The sequence below is a fragment of the Carya illinoinensis genome, chromosome 5 (genome assembly GCF_018687715.1).
Source record: "Carya illinoinensis cultivar Pawnee chromosome 5, C.illinoinensisPawnee_v1, whole genome shotgun sequence".
Classification (NCBI taxonomy): Eukaryota; Viridiplantae; Streptophyta; class Magnoliopsida; order Fagales; family Juglandaceae; genus Carya; species Carya illinoinensis.
The window spans coordinates 8,508,928-8,533,987 of record NC_056756.1 but is presented as its reverse complement, the minus strand read 5'-3'; the positions used below and the strand labels follow the sequence as shown (position 1 = coordinate 8,533,987).

Genomic DNA, 25,060 nt, shown 5'->3' with positions numbered 1-25,060 from the left:
ACATAGAAATATATTCTTATGCTATCGACTTATACTGTTCCTATTACGAAATAAACGTTTGATAAGAATTTTATGCTCTTGGCCGGTTAATCAATCCCCTTGAAGTGGGAATGCAATTGATCGAAAGCAAACAATCTCAAAAAAGCTAGAGAAACAGATGGTAATTAATTAGGAGTTACAGAAGAGTTGATAACTTGATATCCAATATATAATATATATATATATATACACATGATATATATAATTAACTTCATTACACGAGGATGATCGTGTACATATTTTTATGGGAGAGCAATTGACTCTTGCTCTCATGTCCACTAATTAAGTCGTTACTTATAAAGTACTATTCTGAAGTCTATTGGAGAAAAAAGATGTCAAAATTGTAGAGGACAGCTTATCGTTCTTCATGATCTTTCATGAGGCATGCAATTGAGAAGTGAGATCAATGAAGGCGTCTTCTTTGCATGGAAAAGTTAGGCCACCCATTGGATGATTGAATCCGAACTCTTTCTCAGCTTGCTTAAGCAGATCTTGGAACGAAGGATGGTTCAAGTATGATATGGGAATCACAAACCTCTTTGTTTGGATCTCTCCCACATAGACTGCAATATGGCCTTTGGGAACGTCCGGCTGATTTCTTCCTCTGGTCTGCATGGAGTGCAGTTTGAGAAGTTGCTTGGCATTGAGAAGCACGGATTGCAGACGCATACCCATGACTAATACAATTGGTATGGAAAGTTGTGAGCGGGTCGAGATGGGATTTGAGCGATAAGGGAACTGGTATTGGAAGTTGTTGCAGTTTTAAGTTTCAGAGTGCTGAAGGCTTTATGGTCTGAAGGTTTCTCTGGTTTTGGTATTTATAGAAGTTAAAAACGGAATATTTTAAATTTCTGCAGGATCAACTGGGGGTGATGTCAGGAGAGTGGCTACTGGGGTATGCTGATCAGAGCCTGCCTTATCAAAGACGCTCACATGGCTTTGCTCAGTTACCTCCAACTCTCTCTCTCCCTCGTCATATATATCTACTCACCAATCAAGGTGCAGCAAACCCACATGCACGTTAAAATTCATGGGCCAATAAAAAATCCAGACTGGTTCAGTACTTTTTCCGGCCCCCAGCTTTGATATATGCTTCAAAACAAGTGGCCGTACGCTGAAAAAAAAAAGAGAAACACACCCATGTGATTACTTTAATGTGAAACAAGAAAAGCTTTGCAAGGCATGCCTAGAGGAAAGAAGACGATAGGAGCGATGGACCCAATACGCAGGCCAACCGAAGACAAACGGATTAGTAAATGCACCAAAGGCCAATCAAGGGTCATGATCTGATGCAGAATCAAGAAAAATGCTGCAAACCTCCTAGTCCAGCTTGCATGCGTCCGTATGACTTTTTTTGGGGTTTTTGGTTGGGGGGGGGGGGGGGGGGGGGGGGATATCATTAACTGGTCGATGTTGCGCAGAAGATAAGTTTTATCGCTACTCATTGTAAGAACCGCGCGGCTGCCCCGGCCCCCAAGTTATGTGCGGATAGGCCGACGATGTGATTATTGACTTAATTGGATGGTACTTCAGCTTGGCGCACAGCACTGGACTTCCACTAACGAAGGATCCTTCAGCTTCAAGTTCTTATCGGCTAAAACTCACATCGACAAAGATGGATAATAAAACGGATTCTACAGTAAATAAATCAACAGACAGAGATTAATTGATTGATTTATTTATTTGTTTTGGAAAAAATCATATACTTTGAGATACACAATGCAAGAAATTATATACATTTCGTACGACCTATAGTACATATAAGATATTTTCAGTCATTTCTGTTTTACTTTTGTGGCAATCAGTCTGGGTAAGGAGAAACACATGTATTGTCAGAAAGATCTGGCAGCTGGCTCGAAGATTTTGGCCATTCCCACGTCATGCGGGCATGCATGGGTTTCACATGTACAGATCGTATGATCAACATTGTCGGTCGCTTATGTACCTATCTTTTTTAGTTTTTATCACGAGATGCTATCTTATCCGATATATAAATAAATTCGGGGACGGCGACAACTTTATCCCGAATTAAAAATAGGATGAATGATCTGATTTTGAGAAAAGTTTTTTCTCTCTACGTATGTATCAAAGAGGTTTATGCCCTAAAAGAGTTTATTATGAGTGGCTCACCCACTCGCGACCCAAGTTTAGATTTCGACGAGTGTATGTTTTTTTGTGTTCTTTTTTTCATATATTTTTAAAATATTTATGAAATAAAATAAAATGTTGGGAATTTGGACCTCCAAATTCACCCCCCCTAAGATCTACCCTTTGCAGGAATAACAAGAAAAATAGAGAAATAATAACAACACAAGAAATTTACGTGGAAACTCCAAAACAGAAGAAAAACCACCAGACCCAGAGAAGAAAATTCAATATGTGAAAAATTGTTACAATCACACAATTTTTCTCCTCACCACACCCACAAAGCTATCCCACTAGTAAATCTTTAACTCTACACCTCTTCCCCTTTTACAAAAGGTTAATAGAGGAATTTAACTAAAGTCAAAAGTTACTAGATAAGCTTTCAACTGGTACACTTAAACTAAGAGGCTTAGCCTCCTATTTATAACTCAGCCTAATGCATAATTTTTTACATCCCACCGGTGTGGGACTAAATTGTTGCAATTAGTCAACATAAAATTCACAATATCAATAAAAAAAAATACTTTCTTAATCACCAAGTAAAAGAAATAAAAAGATAAAAAATCAATATTGTAAAAAATACTCGAGACCCATTATTGAGATTCCAAGAATTTCTCGTTTATTAATGTTATATTTAGAATCTTTGAAATTATTATAAAAAAAAAAAGAATTTGTTCGTCAACTTTCTATACTCGAACCAAAGTATTACAAAGATTTCTCTATCATCATCAAAGATATAAAAAACTTACTGCAAAAGACGTGATTTTAATATTTAGAACCTGATCGAGATAGTGACTCATGTTCAGTTCGACTCGAGTGGACCAACAGTCCTAATTACCATCAACTAAGGCACCATATATATAGGACGTCACTAAACTTCATTCATTTTCCAATAAATTAGGATCGCAGATTCACAATAATATAGAATGGATTTAGAAATTTAGAATGGATTTAAGAGCTCCATCCACCATAAATTTAGTTTAGAAATTTAGAAAGATTTAATTCTCCATGCATATGTCTTTGTCAACTTCAGCATAATACTGGGAAGGGCGGGGGGGAGAAGACGAGTTAATTATTGAGCCGATCGAGCCGTCATACGATGTGGGAAGTCTGTCAGACAACAATGCAACCATCACAGCCATTCCGAAGAGTGGCTGAGAACGATCCTCCACTGATCCAACGGTCCAAGGATCGGGAATCTGTTATTCACGCTCTGATCGCATGGTCATGATTCATCAACCAGACTTTGATTCCTGTCTCCGTAGAACTCAAGGGAAACAGATGTACATAGAACAGATCCTGTTCAAGCAAGGTCGTCGATCGAGCCATCATACGGTCAAAGGATATTATGCGCATACATTTGGAAAGATCATCAAGTACGTGTGAAAACATAAAATTATATTTGTGAATTTGTTTATTTACAAACAATATTATTGATATGGAAATTTGTCATATATTTCAATTAGTTAAAAAAAAAAAAAAAGTAAATAGATTTTAAATGGTTTACGATTGACGTGATTCCATAATAAACAGTACTATATATATATATATATATATATATATATGTTTATACGTACTCTAAGTAAATAATCAAAACTCTATTTTGAATGAAGAGGGCAGTCTTTACTAATGTTGGTTATGTCCCTGGTGATGATATTTGCTTAATGCAAAATAGTGAATTACACAATATTCTTGCACAAGTACTCCGGCGGCCATCATTCTAAAGAAAAATTAATATGATTAAGCCTCCATTCATTAATTACAAATATATATATACACACACACACACACATATATATATATATATATATATATATATATATGTCTAGCAAATTAAAATTGAAAAAAAAAAAAAAGAAAGAGCCCAAAATTACAATATTAGATCCTCGAGCTAGCTATTTAAACTAGAAGTGAGATTGATGAAGTCCTCCACAGCACATGGAATAGTGAGGCCTCCCATTTGATGATCAAACCCAAACTCTTCCGCAGCTTTACTAAGCAGGTCTTGGAATAGAGGATGCTTCAAGTAGAATATTGGAACTACGAAGCGCTTCTTCTTCTCCTCTTCCTCTCCAACATAAATTGCAAAATGGCCTTTTGGAACATCAACAGTATAATTGTCCGATGAAAATTGACGCTGCTTAGACTGAGACCGCAATTGAATAATTTGCTTAGCACGAAGAACCAGTATCTCCGCCAGGCGAATACCCATTTTCTCCCACAACGATGAGTCTAGCTAGAGACAAAGAATTGCTGAGACTTTTGGCTCAAGAAATGAAATGAAGCAAAGTTAATGATGTCTTTTCTAAGAAAAAAGGTTGGGTATTTATACAAGATAAGGTGGGGTTACATATGCAAGCATGCATGCATGTGAGATCGGGTTTTCTCAACATGTACGTCGTCGTTGGGAGTTAGGACTGGTTCTGTCACAGACCCAACTTGGTACTTTTAAGTAGTACTGTCAGTCTGTCACATAGGGATGCTAAAAATAGCTATTCGCCCACCGTTTTGCACAAAGAAAGTATCCTGATCTTTTCAGCTACGTACCGTACGTGTTGTTCAGTACTGGCTCAGTGAGTAGTATAGTAGCTCTAGATCCCAGAATTCTTCCAACGGTTCACGTTATTCTCTTGCTATTTTAGCATCGAGGCATGTGAGTGTGAAGTTAGAACTCTCCAGTTTGGAACTCCTATGAACAAGAAAATGGCAGATACTTGAGTCACTAGATCAGTAAGTAAACGTGCCTTTGACATTATTATCTCCAGTTTTTAATAATTTAACGTATTGTCATGAAATAGTGAAAAGATAATTATAATAAAATAAATATTGATAGGTAGCATTACTCGTTTCAAATATATATTGCATGAAATTGGTGCATGTACGTGTGACACTATATAAGTTTGGGATCCTTTGCTTTCAATATCGAAAATTTAGTTAGATAGGGCACGTAATGAAATAAATTTTACATTATTTTATTATAGCTAGAAAAGTAATTATTGCGTTTATAATAATTTTAATAGAATACTCTAGTAATTATTTGGCTTTATTTTTTAAGTAATTACTGTAACTAATATAAGAAAGTAATGGTAACTTTTATGGGGAAATTGTCTTTCAAATTAATCGGATCTTTGAAATTTATATATGAATTTGACATAATATATAGTTAATATAAGAACTAATATTATAATATTAGAAATTTAGTACCCCAGGATCTTACGAAATTTAAGATAATATTCGTGTATATATATACATACGTACCTAAAAAAAAAAGTTGTAACCAATTATTTTAAGGGTAATTCTCTTTCAAACTCTCAATCGGACCTTGGAAACCAATGGTGATTAATTTAAGGCTGTGTTTGGTTAGTGAAGTAGTTTCATACTATTTAATTACTATTTATTGACAATATATTACTATTAATAAATTATTAACTATTATTTATTGATCATCTGAAGTCATCTCACCATTCAAATATATCCTATTATGTTTGTTTAGTGAGATGATATGAGATTATCTCAAACTATTTCATTACTATTTATAAATTATTTATTATTTTTTTTAATTTCTATTCATTACTTTTTCAGTAATTTTTCATTCCTCTTCACGTATTATCCGAGTGTAACTCTTTTTTCCGTATTGGAATCTGTTGCAATAGTCATTAGTGATCCAATCAACCAACGGAGGGGACGTTGGACGGTTGAATTGCATTGTAAAAAGCTTGTTAAAGTTATGCTACGTTCTGGATCGTGTTGATAACTGGGCTGGCTCGTCAAAACATTATGCTGGATGTGCCCATATATATGTAGACTTTGCCTAACATGTCAGTTCTCGTAACATTTTTCGGCCCAGGCCCGCCTTTCAAGATGAACTATTAACCAAATAGGAAAAATGCAGTTCTGAATAAAAGGAAGGGAAAAAGCAACTAAAAGATCATCTGACCAGTAAAATATACATAGAAACCTGAGGAGTAGCGCAGTTAGTCAAGGATTGGTTTTGCTTCCTAATAGCCACTGGTTTGAATTCTTTAAAGGCCACTAAAGATTTACCTAACCGTTTAACTTCAGGATTCTGTAGGATTAATCGAGGTGCGCGCAAGCTGTCCCGGACACCCACTTATATCAAAAAAATATATATATACATATATGTCTATATATACACGATATCATGCAGCATGTCATGTACCATGTTCAGATTGGGATGACTATAATTGATACATATTTCGAATGATTTAGATGGTGATACTGTAAGTAAATATTTCGACTTTGGAGTAGTGCATGATTTTGGCATAAAAAAGTTGCCCATATTCTTGTTTGGTTTCCTGTATTTGTTTGGATTCTAATCAGCGAGTTATTTTTCCAATAGCCAACTTTTGTAAATTATTTCTAGTAATTTGAAATTTTTGCTGTCGGGTTTGTGTTTTTGAAGTAGAAATGTAATGATGAACAGTTTCTTTACAATTTTCAAGACATCACACGAATGATATTGGCAAGAACACAATACAAAATTGATGGGACTGAGGTTCATTGCCTAAACTCACTCAATCCCCGAGTCTTCATTTATCTATGAACAATTTAGAGATGAAGTTAAACAAATGAAGTATTCTTCACTGCAAGGAATTGTGAGGCCGCCCATAGGATGATCATATCCAAATTCCTCCTCAGCAAGGTTTAGCAAGTCTTGGAACAGAGGATGGTTCAAGTATGATATTGGAATCACAAACCTCTTCTTGCTACTTAATTCTCCAACATAAACTGCAAAGTGGCCTTTTGGAACATCAACACCAGTGGCTGAAATCATTCTGATTCTTGCCGAAAGACTACGCCGGAGCTTTTGCTTTGCTTGCGCTAACCCCATTAATCGGATGCCCATCTTCGGAAGAGTGGTTGAATGGATGATAGAAGTAGCTTTAGTAATTGAATGCTGAATACTTTTGAGTTTAAGTGGCATGTTTAGTAGCTGAAGAACTTATATATAGAGGCAGGGGGTCAAACCTGAAGCTGGATAAAGTAGTCATGAGAAGGTTGGTTGAAGAATGTTGTGAGACATAGCAGGTGGAGTTAGTATCGAGGGTTCACATGCTTTGCCTTGTCTCGTGCAAGAGATCATACCCTACCATTTTGGGGGTTAAGAAAATGGAGAGGTGCTCAGGTGCATCTTGCAAAGTCATATGTGCATGCCCTGAAAAAAAAAAGAAGGATTATGCTGTGCATTTTTTTCTGGTCGTCAAGGATCTATCTTGATCTTGGAGGATCTTAAGATTCGTTTTGCTTGTCGACTGAAGCATTGAACTTAGTCATGTGTTTTTCAATGGCTTTTCCGTGCCTTACAGCCAACCAACCTCCATTGGCCGCTCTGATGATTTTAGGCCCCCACCCTTTATACAAAACAAGGTCTCAACTTGCCAAATTCCTGTTTTAGATTAGCAAAATCATGAACAAGTAGACCATGACTCACTCTGTTAGACTAACGTGGCTAACTTTTTCTTTTTTCTTTTCTTTTCTTTTCTTTTTTTTATTTTTAGGTGTTTTGTGAAGTCTCATCATGACTAGTTGATAGAGTGGGACTAATCACTTCGTTTCTTTCCCTTTTTTTTTTAATTTTTATTTGGACTTTTTAATGAATGGATGTCTTCCTTAATAAAAAGGTTAAGTACAATGATAGTTACATGATAGAAAAACACTAAAAACAGTAGATCAAAACTACATGCAGCTGAAAAAAACCACCTAACTATTTGGTGAAAGTTAGAACTGCTTTGCTTTATGATTGTGATATTAAAGAATGTATGTTTCATGATTCCTGGTTACTTTAAGGTTCTATTCAAATAGAGAGCATCATATCAGTTTTCCTTCTTTTTTTTTTTTTTTTTTTTTTTTTTTTTTTTTTTTTTTTTTTTTAAATAAGCAGTTATCAGAACTTCATTTATTCCTAACATATTAGTTGAGGTGTCATGACCATTCAATGCATTGATCACCTTTATCTCGATGATTGACTCTAATACCCAAGAGAAGAGAAACTTGGATGAACGTAAAGGCTTTTATGATTGTGAGGATCAATACAGAGAGAAACAAATGAGAAGATATTCAGTAAAATAAGATGATTCATTTAGTAAACTGATTCAATCAGAGCCATTCATCATTAGGACTTCGTTGATTATTCTAATAGATGAGGAGATTTTTAATGCATGGAAATATCTGTGACACAATTTTCATGTAATCCACAATTTCGATTAATAAACGAAAGAGGCAAATTATTCCAACGCCATGAAATCTCTTGCAACATGGAAGCATATGGGGATCCTGTGGCACAGAAAGTTTTTCTCTGCTGCAAATTATGGTTCACTTTACTTTAAACAAAGAACATCAGAAATTATCCTACACTCTCTACTTCACAAATCGGATGATGTTTGGTTCTACCGGTTGTCCTTTAAAAAGCAAGTACTTAATTGGGATGACCAGTTGTTTTTTGTTTAGCATATATGTTCTTCCGTTTCTAGGATGGATGCAGTCATGGAGAGGATCCTGCACTAGAAGTCATATACTCCTGTCTTCCCATTCAATTGAGAAGCCACCATGTGTATGGTGGAAGATAATGCCCTCCTCCTGCTTCTGCATATAACTTGATTTAATAGACTCAGCTATGTTGAATGCGTGGCCAAACTTAGGAGAGACATGCCCATGACATCAAAGAAATCTTCCAATCAGTGATTTGATTCTACAAAAAATGGCAAGGTGAGAGATCATATTCCTTTAGGCCTTCGAGATATTCTACGATACCATCATAGATCAAGACATTATCTGCATCCATTCAAAACCCGGACCTAGTTCATATGATCACCAACTCCTGAATTGTATATTCTTAAAACATCATCATGTGAACTATTATATTGTTAATTCACATGCATGGTAGCGTTACAACTTGCGTGCCCTTGTCTAAATCCTGTGGAATTCTTCTCAATAAACTTTCAGAATGGTGATGTCTTAGAAAAGAATAATATCCAAAAGAATGATCATATATTAGTCTCTACCAACTAGTATTTGATCCAAAATGTTTTGGGTATTATTCATTCAGCAAGACAGGCTACATGGATAACAATTTCTTGTGGGCCACAAAATTTTGTGGTTATAGTGATTGGTAGGACATGATGAACTGCAACAGAAAATATTATACAGCATGATTTCTGTCAGATCTTATGATGAGTTGGGAGGCAAAAGCATGTGATGCCTCATGACACATGTCCTCAAAGAGAACTCCCTGCTCTTTTCATTTCACTGCACTTTATACAGACACCAAAGGAGGATAGAATCAGTGCCAATATTAATTCTTACAGATTCGTTTCTTTTCAGCCTTTATTTGTTAAAATTTAAGCTCTACAGAAGTCATGGTATTCACTTGTTCAGGATTTTTCGAGCTAAGCAGATTCTATGGAACATTGCGTTTTGTCTCCAGAGACAAGGAATGTGCCCAAAGGCCACTTTGCTGTATAAACAATAACTGGAAAGAAGAGATTCGTAATTCCAATTTCACACTTGAAGCATCCTTCATTCCAAAACCTGCCAAGTCGAGCCGAAGAGTTCTGGCTTTCATCCTACAGCAACATCCCATGCAGACATCGTAACTGCTTGCTCAGAGGACACAATTTCACAGGACACCCAAATAAAAATTTTGCATAGACCAAAAAACAGAACATACGTATTACTTTGTATATATATTGCCAATCTCGTGAAAACTGAAAAGCAACTTCATTTTTGTAAAGCTGATTGAAATCCCAGAATGTTCATTTTCCTTTAACAGCTTTAATTTCTTTCCCATGGATTTTGTTCTCTGAGGTAGCCGTATGAAATCATTGATGGGCTGCATGTTAATTTGAAGTGAGGTATTAACTACCAATCTGGGGTTGATGTAATTGAGTTTCCACTTCAAACACAAATAGTTCACAGAAGTACCCATTAGTTTTAGAGTAATGCTATATACAGTCGTAGAGTGTGCAAACGCTGCGCAATCCCTTTAAAAAAGAGTAGAGTCCACAATTAAAAAGTTAGTTTTTTTTTCATATGGGTCCCGTATTAATTCACTTTTTTCAAAGAGACTGCATAATCACGACTGCAAATATCATTTCTCTTAGTTTTATAGGGTAGAAGAAATGTGAATTGTTCAATCTTTCCATTCAACCAGATCCCAAATTTTCCATTATGGCTGATCCTGCCAGTACCAAATAAGTTGATTAGAAAACTAACCATCCATATATATGAGTACAGATACCATTTGGTTAACATTTCCCACTTCACTTGGCATTGTTTGCAGCATGTGGTACGTTACCTCCGTGATGGTTTGATTTAGAGTCAACAAGAATTCAATTGATCTGTTTATGAATCTACTTGTTATGTACGTGTTTTGTGGCTCCTCCCACATGATCACCTACAATCAAAGAGAGACACGTTTTGGGAGTTCGTGGGAAAGTCTTCGATGCATTAATCAGTATAATATGGCTATTTCCTTAGTGTTAAAAAGTGGCCTCGTGGCCATACCTGGGCCATAGTCTGATCCTTCTTTTGAAATTCAAGTCGTGAGATATTCAAACTTCACTTGCTAAGGATAACAAATTGATAACCTTTCTCCTGAGATTTCTGGGGTGGCTATCCTCTCTATGAATCAGTATGTCGAGGTTCAAGGTTCATGGGCCAAGCTATTGTTTGGGCCCATGACATGGCCCAACAGGTCGAGAGGAGGAGAAAGGATTAAAGCCCTTCCACTATTGATTACAAAACTAAAAATGCATGTGTTGAGAAGTAAAAAGGAAACGTGTTGAGAAAATTAAAAGGCTATTAACCATAAATGAAAAGGAAAAACTTAATTAAATGTATTGTTTTTATTTAATACTTTAAAGTTAATTATATATTATCTAATAATGAGGAGTAGATTGCAATGGGCACGGCTTGCACTCGAGCAAAGCAACCTTAGACAAAGGAAGCATATGTCAATTCAGTTAAGACTTGTAACGCAGGAAAATATGAAACATCGGCGTTTTCAAGCCTATAGCAAATAAAAATGCAAGGATAGAAAACCTTTGAGCTCCTAGAATGGGATTGGGTGGAAGAAAATATCCAATAATAATATCCTCAACTTTCGACACACTTCCCCGTAAATTCAACAGCTACCGAAGGGCGTCCATGGCTTTGTCTTCATTGATATCATTAGACACATTCCAAGTTTGAGATGTCTGCCAACGTTTGTTTTGTCAGTTAAAACTGGAAATTTAGCAATGGAGTTTGAAAGGTCTAAATTTGAGGACTATAGGCAGGACAAACTCCTCGTACGTGTTGTTCACAGGGGTTTGTCGTAGTACTGTAGCAACAAAAGCGTGCTCTTCGCAAGGAATGCCCTGCAGACAACGTCCTAAATCAACAAATGTCGTTTGAGTTTTTCCCACGACATGTTATTAAATGCAGTATCTTCTGCCTCAAAACTTCGGCATGTGATTGTTAAAATAGCCACTGATTTTCTTGGTTTGAAAGTGTCATGTCGGGTTACAGTTCCATGGTGTATATTCACTCCAATATGATCAAGAAAAGTCTGAATCATCTTTCTCTATCAAGAAATAATAGACCTGTGCCCTATATTCCAAGGGTCACCCAATTCTGTCCACAAAAGTTTCATCCAGTTCATATCTTGTATCTCTTTGATTTCAAGTGGCAACCTTGTGGTTTTTCCTCCCAGAAACCGATGGTTGCCCTTAGTGTCCTCCAACATATATACAGTCTCGGTCGGCTACCATTTCTTTATGGTAATTCTGAAGACATGACAATGTGACCTTTCTAGTCCTTGTTTCTCTGGCTAATCTCCACCTCATTGCTCTGAGATAGCCTTTCGTCTATATATACAAACACGAGTTAAGAGTTATTCCTTAACCATATCATATCCTCACGATCTCATCAATCAAATATTTTCTTTCTTATCCCAAGTCATTTGTCAACTACAGCATCTTAAGAAGTCAAAGTATTAACAGAAATGGCTCTCCTATTACCTGGTATCATGCATGCTAAGAAGATTCTCTGCAGGTCTGTTTTTGGTCTTGCTAAAAGTATTCCAAAAGGCTACTTTGCAGTCTATACTGGAAAGGACCAGAAGAAGCAATTTGTAGTTCCCATATCATACCTGAATGAGCCTTCATTTCAAGAATTGTTGAGTAAGGCGGAGGAAGAATTTGGGTTTGATCACCCAATGGGCGGTCTCACAATTGCCTGCAGAGAAGACGTCTTAATCAATATCATTTCTCGCTTAAATGCATTTTAGCACAGATCACTGAAATAGATCAGACTAGGCAAATTTGTACATTCATGTGCACTTATTCTCTATAGCATAAGAGGTAGAGCCGGAAATGTCTGCCCACATGATAGAAATCAATGAAGTTTATCAGGAAAAAGATAGTCTGTATATTCATTTCCCAGGATCATTCAGGTCAAGTGCATTCTCCAGTGAATGTAGACGACTCGAGGTCATGATGCCTCAAAAGGCCACTTTCCTGTTTACTTTGGAGAAACCTAAAAGGAGTCTCGTATTTCAACTCTATAGCTGAAGCATCCTTTAAACATGATTCACCTCACAGGTAGTTTGAATGGCTCTCAACCGAGATGAAAGACATCAAATTTACTAAGTCCATTAAAGATGAGCTGTCTGACCACAATGACTAAAAGCTCGTGTCATCAGTTCATTGTAAAATTTCGGATTATCTATTATATTCAGAAGTAAGAACTTTCTGAGAAAATATATCAAACAGAAGAATCTTTCTTCTCGTATCTATAATTTGTTCTACTATATATTTTTCCCACTTTCCATATCTGTATGTTCTCCACTTCTCCTTTTGACATCTTCTTTAATATCAAAATGCTTGCATCATATAAAGGGGCTAATGTGTGAATATTTGAACATTTGAAGTAATAGGAATGCCATTGTATTACATTATTACCCACCTCGTGTGTATAGGCCGCTATCAACCTCTGCAATGCCAATTTGTTGTCTAAAATCTGAGGTTGGACCTAAAATCCATGGATTGTCCCATCACTTATATGAACTCAAAACATGGCCCAGAATGGAATGCCACACCTTGTAGAGTTTTGTGGAATCGAACAAAAATAGGAGATAATAGATTATTTCTTTACCATGACATAATTGCTGGTTCATAAGATAGAGCGAGGCAATGACTAGATTGCATCATGAGTTACTACATAAGTTTGGGATGTGGTGTGAGCAACAGAAGTCAAAGAGAGTAGAAAGGGACGTGGATGTCGATTCATTAAGACAAATATTACCATCTGAATTTCAGTGTAGAGGACCCCTTGGAGGGAATGCTTATCTTGTTGCACTTAGTTCAGCAACGCCCTTGGATTTCTTTAATTGCCCCATTAAATCCCTTCCTCAAAAGCCTTACTTTTAACTTCTCTAATATATTACCGTCCTAGTGTAATTGGGCTATGCAACACAAGACCATGTCTTAGGCTTGTCCCCTCACCTGTCCAAGGGCCGCTTAGTTTTCTCCTCACCCACATGAACATCCAGCTTTCCTCTTCCAATCTCTATATGGTCCTGCATGTTGCGCCTCCGGCCGCCCAGAAATCACACCCACAATTGATAGAGACAATATTTAAGTGGTTCGGCAACTTGCCTACGTCCACTGAAGCGGAAATTCGAATTTTTCACTATGTTTGTACAATTTTACAAACACTCTCAACATCTCTCTATCTCTCTCAAATGGCCTCCGTTCTGGGTTTCCCCAGAACCCATTTTCGCCCTCTGCCCTCTGCCTGATCTCTCACCTCTGTGAGGATGAATTTTATCTTCACAACTCATCTCCTTTTATAGGAGAACCATGGGGGACAAATTGCCACCATTCTTGACCAAGTGAGTCTAGCATGGTGAGTGGGTGGGTGAGAATTTCGGTGCCTAACAATCCAAGATTGAAAACGGTGCACACTTGGGTTGATTTCAACAATCACCCCCTCCACCCAAGTGTGCCACACCAGGCTGCTTGCAAACTGATTCATTCTTCAAATGATTGCACTCCTTCATTGGAATGCTTGTCAGCCATGAGAGATCCGCTATCAAATGCATCTGCAGGTACGTCTTCAAATGGATATCCAGATGCCTCTCCAAATGCATCTTCAAATTCATCAGCATCGTCTACATCCACGGAGCTTGCAAGGGATTTTCCTCAGAGGAGATTTACCAGTGCTTAATTGCACAATCTCAACTCTCTAGGATTCTTCTTTTGCTCGAGTCCATGAGTCCGCACTCATGTACACCTTGAGCAAACTGAGCTTCGCTCTAGGCTCATCCGAGCGAACAATCTGCTTCGCTCTAGCCACATCCGAGCGAACACCTTGAGCAAACTGAGCTTCGCTCTAGGCTCATCCGAGCGAACAATCTGCTTCGCTCTAGCCTTTACAGCTTTCAAAACCAGGCTCCATAATCCTACAATCACACCAATCTCCAACTTGGAGACTGGTTCTCAACATGCCGAGCTCTATCTCCAGCATGATCCCTTATACAATTTTACAGCTCATGTCTTCAACCTAGAAGATTAACTAAAGTGATGCATAACTTTAGTTCATCACGTACAATGCCTTTAATCAACACATCTACATAGGGCAACACATCTCCCACTGCACTGGGAATCAATGGTCTCGCACAGACCTTGACACATATCAGAGAACTTGTTGCTGAGGTCTCATCTCTGATCTGGTTGACTGACCCTTCATCCTGCTTCTATCTTCAGTCGCATGTGTCCATCTTGTGTGCAGTCTTCGACTTGCATAATCTCCCTTCTTGCAAGATTTTTCTTCATACCGTAGTTCACTACCTTCATTCAGCAGGATACATTTTAAGGTAGTAACCACCATGGAGGTCTGATCGTCTTGGCAGTTCTTTAGGTGTAGATATCCCTGGAACATCTGACGTTTTGTTCCCATCTCTCACACATGTACTTCATGTCGTGGTCTAGGGAGATTTCTTTAGAAAAGTAAAACTAGGTTCCTTTTACTTTCTCATCTAATTCACACGACAATTACCACGAGCCAAGACCAATTAATCATTCGTGACCTTCCAACACCAAATGCTATTGGCAACAATAGCAATAATCTCCACCTTGTGACTTTGACTGGTCCCACAGCCAAGCTCCACCTCAATGAAGATCTTCATAGCTCCCGCTATCATGCTTCACCATAAAAACATATCCACTCAGAATAAACTAATTCCAAGCATTTCACTTCGGCCCATGTCGAAAATAACCTTGCTGAAAACTATGGTGTAACTTCCACGTTTGGCTCTCCTGGAAGTTCATCAGCCACCGACATGAATTTCCACCACACACCCTGCATTAATGCCAAACCAATGCCTGTGTGTAAACTTGTGGACCTACTAACATTAACACATCCTCTATCATGGCAACTCATGCCATGAGGATATACATGTCTCTTTTTTCATGGAGAGAGACACAACATTAGCATCAATACCAGTATCTCCATTTACTGACTTGGAGCCACTTGCCGAAACTGCTCCTTGTACTAGCCGTTTCACCAGTCGCTAGTATCACTGTTGACTTCAGGGATTGATTTGCCCTTCAACGCCTTTGAGAAAACACTACTGAATGACTGCTGTCTTCAAGCTGTCTTTAACAGCATTGTGCACTGCAAGAAATGCAACGCCATGTATTTCTTCAGTCACCATATTCACAGCATCATTCTGAATTTTCTCCTGATTTTAGCAGTCTCTTGTGGCCTGTCTTGCCACAATTTCTAGCGAGTCATCTGTTGTCCAGATCTTGACTTGCCTCTGTCCTTACAATCAACATTCAGGACCAACAAATCGAAATCTTGCCATAATCTCTTCTGCGCACCTCCTCATCCAGGATAAGATCTCTTACATTGAGAAACTTCAACTTCGACCTCTTTGCAGAATTACTCATAGCCATTCTCATGATCTCCCAACCTTTTGACCACAACGTCAAATGCTATTGGGCAACAATAGTACCTTCTGCCCTTTCTGAAGTTGAACAATTTCTTCATGACATTGCTTTAATGAATTTACCGTAGAAATGAATAGTACCTCACTAAGTCAGTTCCCAGGAAAGATTGGAGGGTCACAATGGATACACTTAAAATTTCCAATCTCCTAGACAGAACCTCCTTAGACTGTACGTATCCACACTACCACACCAAAGCTTCATCTGCACTTTGTTATTTGCAACTGGCTTTTCAAAGAAGGCCACTACGAGATCCGATGCAGTTCTCCTCTTAATAACAATATGCTCCATGAGTTGTATGACTGCCAAAACCTGCTGATATAACAAGTTAATCAGCATCGTCCAATGATCTGAAATTTGCTCCATCAAATTTCACGATCCCAACTGGCTTAAATTAAGCCCAAAACCAATGAGTCCATCATGACTCCAACTGGCTACGATCAAGCCCACAACTGATCTGCAACACGTGGACGGTTCAGATCAAATGTACTGATGGCGAATCTCAACATTCCCACCGTACCGATGGGTCCGGAATGATCCAAATAGTTTGCCACCACTATTTGATCATCGCGATAGAACTCCAACTGGCTATGATCAAGCCCAAAATGATCTGCAACACCTCGACAGTTCAGATCGACTGTACCGATGGCGAATCTTAACATTCCCACCGTACAGATGAGTCTGGAATGATCCAAATAGTTTGCCACCACTATTTGATCATCGCGATGGAACTCCAACTGGCTACGATCAAGCCCAAAATGATCTGCAACACCTCGACAGTTCAGATCGACTGTACCGATGGCGAATCTCAACATTCCCACCGTACGGATGAGTCCGGAATAATCCAAATAGTTTGACATCACTATTTGATCATCGCGATGGAACTCCAACTGGCATAGATCTAGCCCAAAATGATCTGCAACACATCGACAGTTCAGATCAACAGTACTGATGGCGAATCTCGACATTCCCACCGTACGGATGAGTCCGGAATAATCCAAATAGTTGGAAAGCACTATTTGATCGTTGAAATCGGACTCCGGATGGCTTAGATCTAGCCCAACAAAGATCTGAAAATCGGACGGTCCAGATCTCTCTGGCGCATGTACCACACGCGCCGCAGTAGGGCGTCTGAGGCGCGTCTGGCGCGTGTACAACACGCGCCACAGTAGCTTGTGCGCGTGGGGGAGCGCGTGAGGCGCGTGGTATTCACGCGCCGAGCCTCTGTAGGGCGCGTGGGGCGCGTGAGCGCGTCTCGCTCACGCGTCTTCAACCTCTGCCGCGCGTGAGGGCGCGTGGATGCGTGGATCTCAGTCGTCTTCCTCCTCCGACGCGCGTGGGGGCGCGTGGATTACAGCAGTGCACGCGCGGACCTTCTAGGGGCGCATGTAGGCTCCTCCGACCTCCGTTTTCGATTCCGTTTGCTGCAACGGATTCGTCTCGACGCGAGGAACAGCGTGGACTGATCAAAAATTGATTTTGAACAACTGTAATTTTCTGGGTAACACGAACCGAAGCTCTGATACCATTTGTTGCGCCTCCGGCCGCCCAGAAATCACACCCACAATTGATAGAGACAATATTTAAGTGGTTCGGCAACTTGCCTACGTCCACTGAAGCGGAAATTCGAATTTTTCACTATGTTTGTACAATTTTACAAACACTCTCAACATCTCTCTATCTCTCTCAAATGGCCTCCGTTCTGGGTTTCCCCAGAACCCATTTTCGCCCTCTGCCCTCTGCCTGATCTCTCACCTCTGTGAGGATGAATTTTATCTTCACAACTCATCTCCTTTTATAGGAGAACCATGGGGGACAAATTGCCACCATTCTTGACCAAGTGAGTCTAGCATGGTGAGTGGGTGGGTGAGAATTTCGGTGCCTAACAATCCAAGATTGAAAACGGTGCACACTTGGGTTGATTTCAACACTGCATTGGCTTATCTAGTTGTAGGGCATAGTGTTTCTCAACATACAAACATGAAAAAAATTTCGGTCCCATTGTTGCTGATTAGTTGGGAATATAACAATGTGATCACCTCATGGGATGTCTTAATTCTAGTGTTCCAACAAATGCCTCTAGACCACAAGCATCAAACTCCGGAGGATATCTCGCATAATATTTTCATTTATAAATACGCAGCACATCTATGGCAACAAGCAACTCAAATCCTCACATGCTCTGTTGCTAGCTTTTCTTGAAAGAAGTAAGAACAAATCCTCTTAGATCTCTTACTTGATCTCTTCTTTAAAAAGAAGTCAACACAAAACCATGGGAGTTCGTTTCCTCAGTGTTACTCTTGCTAAGAAAATTCTAAGCCGATCTACTTTGACGACACCTAGAAAGGTTTCAACATCCTCGGATGTACCAAGGGGCTTCTTTGCAGTTTATGTTGGAGAGAACCAGAAGCGGCGATTTGTGATTCCTGTGTCCTATTTGAACCAGCCTTTATTTGAAGATTTGCTGAGAAAAGCTGAAGATGAGTTTGGGTTTAATCATCCGACTAGTGGTCTAACGATTCTATGCAGAATAGACACTTTCATTGATGTCACTTCTCGCTTGCGTAGTTCATAAAAGAATGCAATTAAACTACCACCTAGACAATTTTGTATATATAGCCTTCTGATACATTGTAAATAACTTTTTTCCATAGCTTGTTTGGCAGAAAAATGAGATAAAATCCTCTTCCATTGAGATACTTTTGAATAGAATCTAATGCATTTCTATTGCATTCTCAATCTCTATTGTTTGCGTTTTGTAATGGAAATCACGGCTTATTACATGACCAAGCTTTGACAGAGGCTAACATAATGTCTAAATGATAAGAAAACCCAAATTCCAAATTTACAATTTCCATTTCTTCGCCCACATTTTCTTTGATGCCAAACATCCCCTAAATGACTCGAATGCCACAACCCCACCCCCCCCCCCCCCCCCCCCCCCCCCCAAAAGAAAAAAGAATAAAGAAGGATTATCAAACTGAGCCAAAAAAAATGGCAAAAAGATATCGAGATTCCTTCGAACTCCCAAGAATCTAGAACCTTTTCCCTGAAATCAAATAGCTTCCAAAAGGAAGAGGCATTGGGGTTGTTCTCCCCTGTATCCCCTGCATTCAGGCTATTTGTGCTGCTGAACATCTCTTACGTGAATGTGATGAATGAAATATTTATTTTTTGAAAAAAATGGAGGTCCATGGCTCTGTCTTTACCCATATCAATGCCCACCTTCGCCAACCTACCAAGTTTGAGATGTCAGCATATGATAGTTGTCCTAATGATTGCAATAATTTTATCAGTAAAATGGAAATCTTTTTATGGATTGTGAATGGTGAGGGCTAGGCGTAGGACACACTTGTGCTATTCACAAGGGTTTGTCGTAGTACTATGGCAGCCAATGCGTGCTCTTCACAAGGGTATGTCCTGCAGCCAACGTACTAAAACAACCAACGCCTGTGATTTTGTCCCAAGACATGTATAAGTCGGTTCCTTCAGCCTCAAAGTCTTTGTTTATAATTGTAAATAAACACCCATTTGGGCAAAGATTACCATCCGAGATTGATTGAATCAAATCTTGGAAGGATGCATTATCTTGCTGCACATAGTTCAGCAACACGAATGCCTCCCTAGAGTCTTGACATCATTCTTCTCCTTTTGTAATATTTTACCTTCCTAGTATAACCAGGCTTTACAAATTGATGATTGATCCCCCATCTTAGTTATTGTCCCTTCAAAAATCAACGCAAAGCATCTTTCCTTAAGCCTGTCCCCTGTCCAAGGCTTGCTTAGTTTCTCCCTTGCATCAACATGAGCATCCAGCTTTTCTCTTCCAATCTCTATCTGGTCCTGCATTGGCTTATCTAGAAAGTTGTAGGGCATAGTGTTTTCAACATATAAACATTAAATGATTTTCAGCCCCATTGTTGCTGATTAGTTGGAAGACAAAACAATGTGATCACCACCTCATGAGATATGTCTTAATTCTAGTGTCCCAACAAAAGCCTCTTGACCACAAGCATGACATTTCAGAGGATGTCCCACATAAAATCTTCATCTATAAATACACAACACATCTATGGCCATAAGCAACTCAAGTCTTCCCATGCTCTGTTGATAGCTTTTTTTGAAAGAACAAATCCTCTTAGATCTCTTACTTCATCTCTTTTTTAAAAAGAAATCAACACAAAACCATGGGAGTTCGTTTCTTCAGTGTTACTCTTGCGAAGAAAATTCTAACCCGGTCTACTTTGACTGCATCTAGAGTGGTTTCAACATCCTCGGATGTACCCAAGGGCTTCTTCGCAGTTTATGTTGGAGAGAACCAGAAGAGGCGATTTGTGGTTCCTGTGTCCTACTTGAACCAGCCTTTATTTCAAGATTTGCTAAGAAAAGCTGAAGAAGAATTTGGGTTTAATCATCCAACCAGTGGTCTGACGATTCCATGCAGAGTAGACGCTTTCATTGATGTCACTTCTCGCCTGGATAGTTGAATGCAATTAAACTACCACTCCAGCCAATTTTGTATTCATAGCATTCTGATACATTGTAAATCACTTTTTTCTTTTTAGCTTGTTTTGCAGAAAAATGAGATAAAGATACTCTTTCATTGAGAGACTTTTGAATGGAATCTAATGCGTTTCTATTGCATAACCAGTCTCTATTGTTTGTGTTTCATAAAGGAAATCAAGGCTTATTTCCAAGCATGATCAAGCTTCGAGAGAGGCTAACACAATGTCTAAATAATAAGAAAACCCAAATCCCGAATTCACGATTTTCATTTCTTCGCCCACATTTTCTTAGCTGCGAAACGTCCCCTAAATTCCCCTGAAATCCAATAGCTTCGAAAAGGAAGAGGGCATTGGGGTTGTTCTCCCCTGTATTCAGGCTATTTGTACTTGTGAACGATGTCTTACGTGAAAGTGATGAATAAAATTTTTATTTTTTTTAAAAAAAAAATGGAGGTCCATGGCTCTGTCTTTACTGATATCATATCAATGTCCACCTTCCAAGTTTAAGATGTCCGCCAATGATAGTTTTCCTAATGAATGCAATAATTTTATCAGTAAAATGTAAATCTTGTTGTGGATTGTGAATGGTGAGGGCTAGGAGTAGGACACACTCCTCATGCAATTCACAAGGGTTTTCGTTGTCCTGGGGCAGCCAATGCGTGCTCATCACAAGGGTATGTCCTGCAACCAACATACTAAAACAACCAATGCCTATGATTTTGTCTCAGGACATGTATAATTTGGTTCCTTCAGCCTCAAAATCTTTGTTTATAATTGTAAATAGCCACCCATTTGGACAAAGATTACCATCTAAGATTGATTTAATCGAATCTTTGAAGGGTGCATTGTCTTGTTGCACATAGTTCAATAACACCAATGCCTCTCTTGACAGCATTCTTCTCCCTTGGTAGTATTTTACCTTCCTAGTGTAACCAGGCTTTACAACTTGATCCCCCATCTTAGTTATGGTCCCTTCAAAAATCAACACAAACCACCGTTCATTAAGCCTGTCCCCTGTCCAAGGCTCGCTTAGTTTTTCTCGGCATCCACATGAGCATCCAGCTTTTCTCTTCCAATCTCTAGCTAATCCTTCATTGTCTTATCTCAAAAGTTGTAGGGCATAGTGTTTCTCAACACATGGCATGAAGAAATTTACACTCCAATTTTTTGCTGAGTAGTTGGAAGACAAAACCATGTGATACCCTCATGAGATAATGTCCTAATTAGACTTTCCCAACAAAAGACTCTCGACCACAAGCATCTTATTTCAGAGGATATCCCACATAATACTTACATCTATAAATAAACAACATACCTATTGCCACAACCAACTCAAGCCTTACACATCCTCTATTGATTGCTTTTCTTGGAAGAACAACTCTCTAGGATCTATTTCTTCATTTCTCTTATAAAAACACAAACAAACACAACCATGGGAGTTCGATTGCCTGTTGTTACTCTTGCTAAGCAAATTCTAAGCCGGTCTGCTTCGACTGCATCCAGAGCAGCCTCAACATCACCAGAGGTACCAAGAGGCTTCTTTGCAGTTTATGTTGGAGAGAACCAGAAGCGGCGGTTTGTGGTTCCCGTCTCCTATTTGAACCAGTCATTATTTCAAGATTTGCTAAGAAAAGCCGAAGAAGAATTTGGATTTAATCATCCAACCGGTGGTTTAACGATTCCATACAGAGTAGACACTTTCATTGATGTCACTTCTCGCTTGAGCAGTTCATAAGAGAATGCGGTTAATTAAACCAACACAGAGACAACGTTGTATAGCGGCAATATTTGGGGATACATTGTCAATCACTTGCTGCTTTTTTGGCAGAAAATATGTAGGGAAAAACTGTCCATTTGGAGAGACTCTTGAGTAGAATCTATAGGTTTTTTTTTTAATGGAAATCAGCAATTAAGGATACCCTTTAGACCAAAATATTCGTAATTATTATTTTTTCCCAGACTTATTTTACTTTGCTTCAAGCATCAAGCTATCTTCTACTTCAAAGTTCAAACTGTGATACCCAACTACTTATAACGGTCATGACGGTATAATCTTAAATGACAAATGTGCGCCTTCCGCTTTAAGCATTGCATAATGATGTTTTAAAGCGCCACTTCCATATCATTGAGCATTTCTAAACTCGATCTCTCATACACAACATGACTTCGTAACAATGACCTTCAAAAACTCAACCAACTCGTTCTATTGCGTACAGTTAAGCTGCGCCAATCCCTTTAATGTACCGATATCTCGCTTTCATCTAGATGGCTTTGCTTTCTTGGACTAAATTTTTTGCCTTTATGAATATTAATGGTATTCCAAGGGATACCCACACTTTATATAGCTTTTTAATAGCTTTATCTTCCATTTTTTTTTTTTTTTTTTTTTTTTTGAAAATGTCGGTTTAGGTAAACAAGTCAAGCCCCATCCGCTATTTTATGGGTAGTGCCCTCACAGCAACAATTCCAACTTTCATCCATCAATGAGGCACCGGGGATGTTTGATGAAATTCCGGATAAGGACACCATACATGCAAAAGCTCTGTCAGCCTATATCGAGGTTAGGCTGCGGGTGAGGTAATATTACATTGATCTGTATTTATAACATCGAAAATGAGGTATTTCTGTATTAGTGGAATTGAACAAGGAGAAGAGACAGATATAATTTGCTGACAACTACGTCATTGCTGGTTTACCTGATCGAAATAGATAATGAGTAGTTTGCATCCTGGATTTGATACGTGGGTTGAGAAACAGGACTCAAATGTATAGTAGAAAAAAGATGTTGAATTCCAGAGAGCATCATTCGAGAATATAGTCTTCACCACGTCTTAAGCTTATCCCTCCAAAGCACCTTAGTTTTCCTTCATAACAAGCATGTCCAGCTTCTTTTCTTTTCTTTTTTCCGGACCTTTAGCTAGTCCTTCATCAGATTATCTCAAATTTATTAGACACTGTTATTAAAACAGATAACCACAAACAAACAATGTTCAGTTTGCACCCTTTGCTGACTAGTTGGAAGACATGACCATGTGTCAACCTAATGAGATATTAGAACCGACTACTAGGCCTTCCAATTCACCACATATCGAGCCTTATTTATTGTCCCGTCATTTGAGAACATAGACTTCACCCCGTCTTAAGACTGTCCCTCCAAGTCACCTTAGTTTTCCTTCATAACAAGCATGTCCAGCTTTTTTTTTTTCCCGACCTTTAGCTACTCCATCGGATTTTCTCAAATTTGTTGGACACTGTAATTAAAACAGATAACCACCATGTTCAATTGCACTTATTTGCTGACGAGTTGGAAAACATGACCATGTGACATCCTAATGAGATATGTCATGACTAGATTGTCCCAGCAAATGCCTCTTGTCCACTCACACCAAATTAACAGTCTTTTTCATGTGCCATGTCCATCTATAAATACATATATATCTGTGGTCACTACCAACTCAAGCCTTCACATTCTTAAAAATATTGCATTTGCTTGCAAGAACAAATCTTCAAAGATCCCTTTCTTCCTTTTATTCTGCAAATATACCAAACCATGGGAGTTCGTTTCCCGAGTGCATCTCTTGCTAAGCAAATTCTCCGCCGCTCTGCTTTGACTGCAACTAGAGCAGCTTCTACATCCTCAGATGTACCAAGAGGCTTCTTTGCAGTTTATGTTGGAGAGAATCAGAAGAAGCGGTTTGTGGTTCCTGTGTCCTATTTGAACCAGCCTTCATCTCAAAATTTGCTAAGAAAAGCTGAAGAAGAATTTCGGTTTCATCATCCAACAGGTGGTTTGACAATCCCATGCAGAATAGACACCTTCATCAATGTCACTTCTCACTTGAGCAGTTCACAAGAGAGGTCAAACTGTCCATGAGACAATTTTGTAAAGCAGGAATTGCCAATACATTGTAGATTTTTTCTTTTTCTTTTCTTGTGTTCTAAGTAGAAAAATGGGATTACAACAATCTCCCCATTTGAAAAAAATGTAAGCCGGGTCCATTGATTCATAGTGGAAATCAAGCAATTGCATCTCTACCTCATGGCTGCTTTTTCAAGGATGAGCCAAAATCTTTAAATAAATCATTTTTTCCGGCTTCATTAACTCGATTAATATAACAAATTATCTTTCTCTGTTATTAGGTACCTGCTCTTTAGCTGTCACAATAGAATTCTTAAATAACCGATATTTGATGTATGGCATGCCACACCATAACATGGATCCGTTCGAATGAAATGAAAGGTGGGTAAAAGAATGATTTTTTATTTAGGTGTATGAAAATGAAAAGTTAAATAGGATGCAGTTTAACACTGAACGAAAAATATCCAGGACACTGTAGTCTTTTCATTGGAGAGACAAGA

The 25,060-nt window shown here is 38.6% G+C and overlaps 8 protein-coding genes and 1 non-coding gene across 10 annotated transcripts; 5 read left to right on the top strand and 4 right to left on the bottom strand.

The window, feature by feature from the left end:
- Window positions 1–136: 136 nt before the first annotated feature.
- LOC122309242 (auxin-induced protein 15A-like) lies at window positions 137–1,617 on the bottom strand. The gene has a single exon (XM_043122637.1). It carries the CDS (start codon window positions 712–714, stop codon window positions 415–417), a length of 300 nt encoding a protein of 99 aa, XP_042978571.1. The 5' UTR covers window positions 715–1,617; the 3' UTR covers window positions 137–414.
- Window positions 1,618–3,291: 1,674 nt separating this feature from the next.
- On the bottom strand, window positions 3,292–3,501 carry LOC122312145. The gene has a single exon (XR_006243056.1). It is a non-coding gene; the product is annotated as a small nucleolar RNA U3 (small nucleolar RNA).
- A 504-nt stretch (window positions 3,502–4,005) lies between these two features.
- On the bottom strand, window positions 4,006–4,455 carry LOC122309241 (auxin-induced protein 15A-like). Its single transcript, XM_043122636.1, has one exon. The coding sequence runs from the start codon at window positions 4,394–4,396 to the stop codon at window positions 4,076–4,078; it is 321 nt and encodes a 106-aa protein (XP_042978570.1). The 5' UTR covers window positions 4,397–4,455; the 3' UTR covers window positions 4,006–4,075.
- Window positions 4,456–6,615: 2,160 nt separating this feature from the next.
- On the bottom strand, window positions 6,616–7,425 carry LOC122311161 (auxin-induced protein 15A-like). Of its 2 annotated transcripts, XM_043125597.1 has the most exons (2): window positions 7,174–7,425; window positions 6,616–7,051 (listed from the first exon to the last, which is right to left on the bottom strand). In XM_043125597.1, the coding sequence occupies exon 2, from the start codon at window positions 7,049–7,051 to the stop codon at window positions 6,743–6,745; it is 309 nt and encodes a 102-aa protein (XP_042981531.1). In that variant the 5' UTR covers window positions 7,174–7,425; the 3' UTR covers window positions 6,616–6,742. The 2 variants fall into 2 exon arrangements, with proteins under 2 accessions (XP_042981531.1, XP_042981530.1); XM_043125596.1 differs by having other exon boundaries at window positions 6,616–7,405.
- A 4,557-nt stretch (window positions 7,426–11,982) lies between these two features.
- On the top strand, window positions 11,983–13,021 carry LOC122311170 (auxin-responsive protein SAUR21-like). Its single transcript, XM_043125607.1, has one exon. The coding sequence runs from the start codon at window positions 12,188–12,190 to the stop codon at window positions 12,470–12,472; it is 285 nt and encodes a 94-aa protein (XP_042981541.1). The 5' UTR covers window positions 11,983–12,187; the 3' UTR covers window positions 12,473–13,021.
- A 5,323-nt stretch (window positions 13,022–18,344) lies between these two features.
- On the top strand, window positions 18,345–18,935 carry LOC122311167 (auxin-responsive protein SAUR22-like). Its single transcript, XM_043125604.1, has one exon. It carries the CDS (start codon window positions 18,469–18,471, stop codon window positions 18,769–18,771), a length of 303 nt encoding a protein of 100 aa, XP_042981538.1. The 5' UTR covers window positions 18,345–18,468; the 3' UTR covers window positions 18,772–18,935.
- Window positions 18,936–20,272: 1,337 nt separating this feature from the next.
- Window positions 20,273–20,840, top strand: LOC122311169 (auxin-responsive protein SAUR21-like). The gene has a single exon (XM_043125606.1). The coding sequence runs from the start codon at window positions 20,384–20,386 to the stop codon at window positions 20,681–20,683; it is 300 nt and encodes a 99-aa protein (XP_042981540.1). The 5' UTR covers window positions 20,273–20,383; the 3' UTR covers window positions 20,684–20,840.
- A 1,176-nt stretch (window positions 20,841–22,016) lies between these two features.
- LOC122311168 (auxin-responsive protein SAUR23-like) lies at window positions 22,017–22,737 on the top strand. The gene has a single exon (XM_043125605.1). The coding sequence runs from the start codon at window positions 22,134–22,136 to the stop codon at window positions 22,434–22,436; it is 303 nt and encodes a 100-aa protein (XP_042981539.1). The 5' UTR covers window positions 22,017–22,133; the 3' UTR covers window positions 22,437–22,737.
- Window positions 22,738–23,074: 337 nt separating this feature from the next.
- Window positions 23,075–24,781, top strand: LOC122311162 (auxin-responsive protein SAUR21-like). The gene has a single exon (XM_043125598.1). The coding sequence runs from the start codon at window positions 24,252–24,254 to the stop codon at window positions 24,573–24,575; it is 324 nt and encodes a 107-aa protein (XP_042981532.1). The 5' UTR covers window positions 23,075–24,251; the 3' UTR covers window positions 24,576–24,781.
- The last annotated feature ends 279 nt before the right edge of the window (window positions 24,782–25,060 follow it).

What these genes read in the sequence shown, in the direction of transcription:
- LOC122309242 (XM_043122637.1), bottom strand. Translation starts at nt 714, where the DNA reads ATGGGTATGCGTCTGCAATCCGTGCTTCTCAATGCCAAGCAACTTCTC.
- LOC122309241 (XM_043122636.1), bottom strand. Translation starts at nt 4,396, where the DNA reads ATGGGTATTCGCCTGGCGGAGATACTGGTTCTTCGTGCTAAGCAAATT.
- LOC122311161 (XM_043125596.1), bottom strand. Translation starts at nt 7,129, where the DNA reads ATGCCACTTAAACTCAAAAGTATTCAGCATTCAATTACTAAAGCTACT.
- LOC122311170 (XM_043125607.1), top strand. Translation starts at nt 12,188, where the DNA reads ATGGCTCTCCTATTACCTGGTATCATGCATGCTAAGAAGATTCTCTGC.
- LOC122311167 (XM_043125604.1), top strand. Translation starts at nt 18,469, where the DNA reads ATGGGAGTTCGTTTCCTCAGTGTTACTCTTGCTAAGAAAATTCTAAGC.
- LOC122311169 (XM_043125606.1), top strand. Translation starts at nt 20,384, where the DNA reads ATGGGAGTTCGTTTCTTCAGTGTTACTCTTGCGAAGAAAATTCTAACC.
- LOC122311168 (XM_043125605.1), top strand. Translation starts at nt 22,134, where the DNA reads ATGGGAGTTCGATTGCCTGTTGTTACTCTTGCTAAGCAAATTCTAAGC.
- LOC122311162 (XM_043125598.1), top strand. Translation starts at nt 24,252, where the DNA reads ATGGGAGTTCGTTTCCCGAGTGCATCTCTTGCTAAGCAAATTCTCCGC.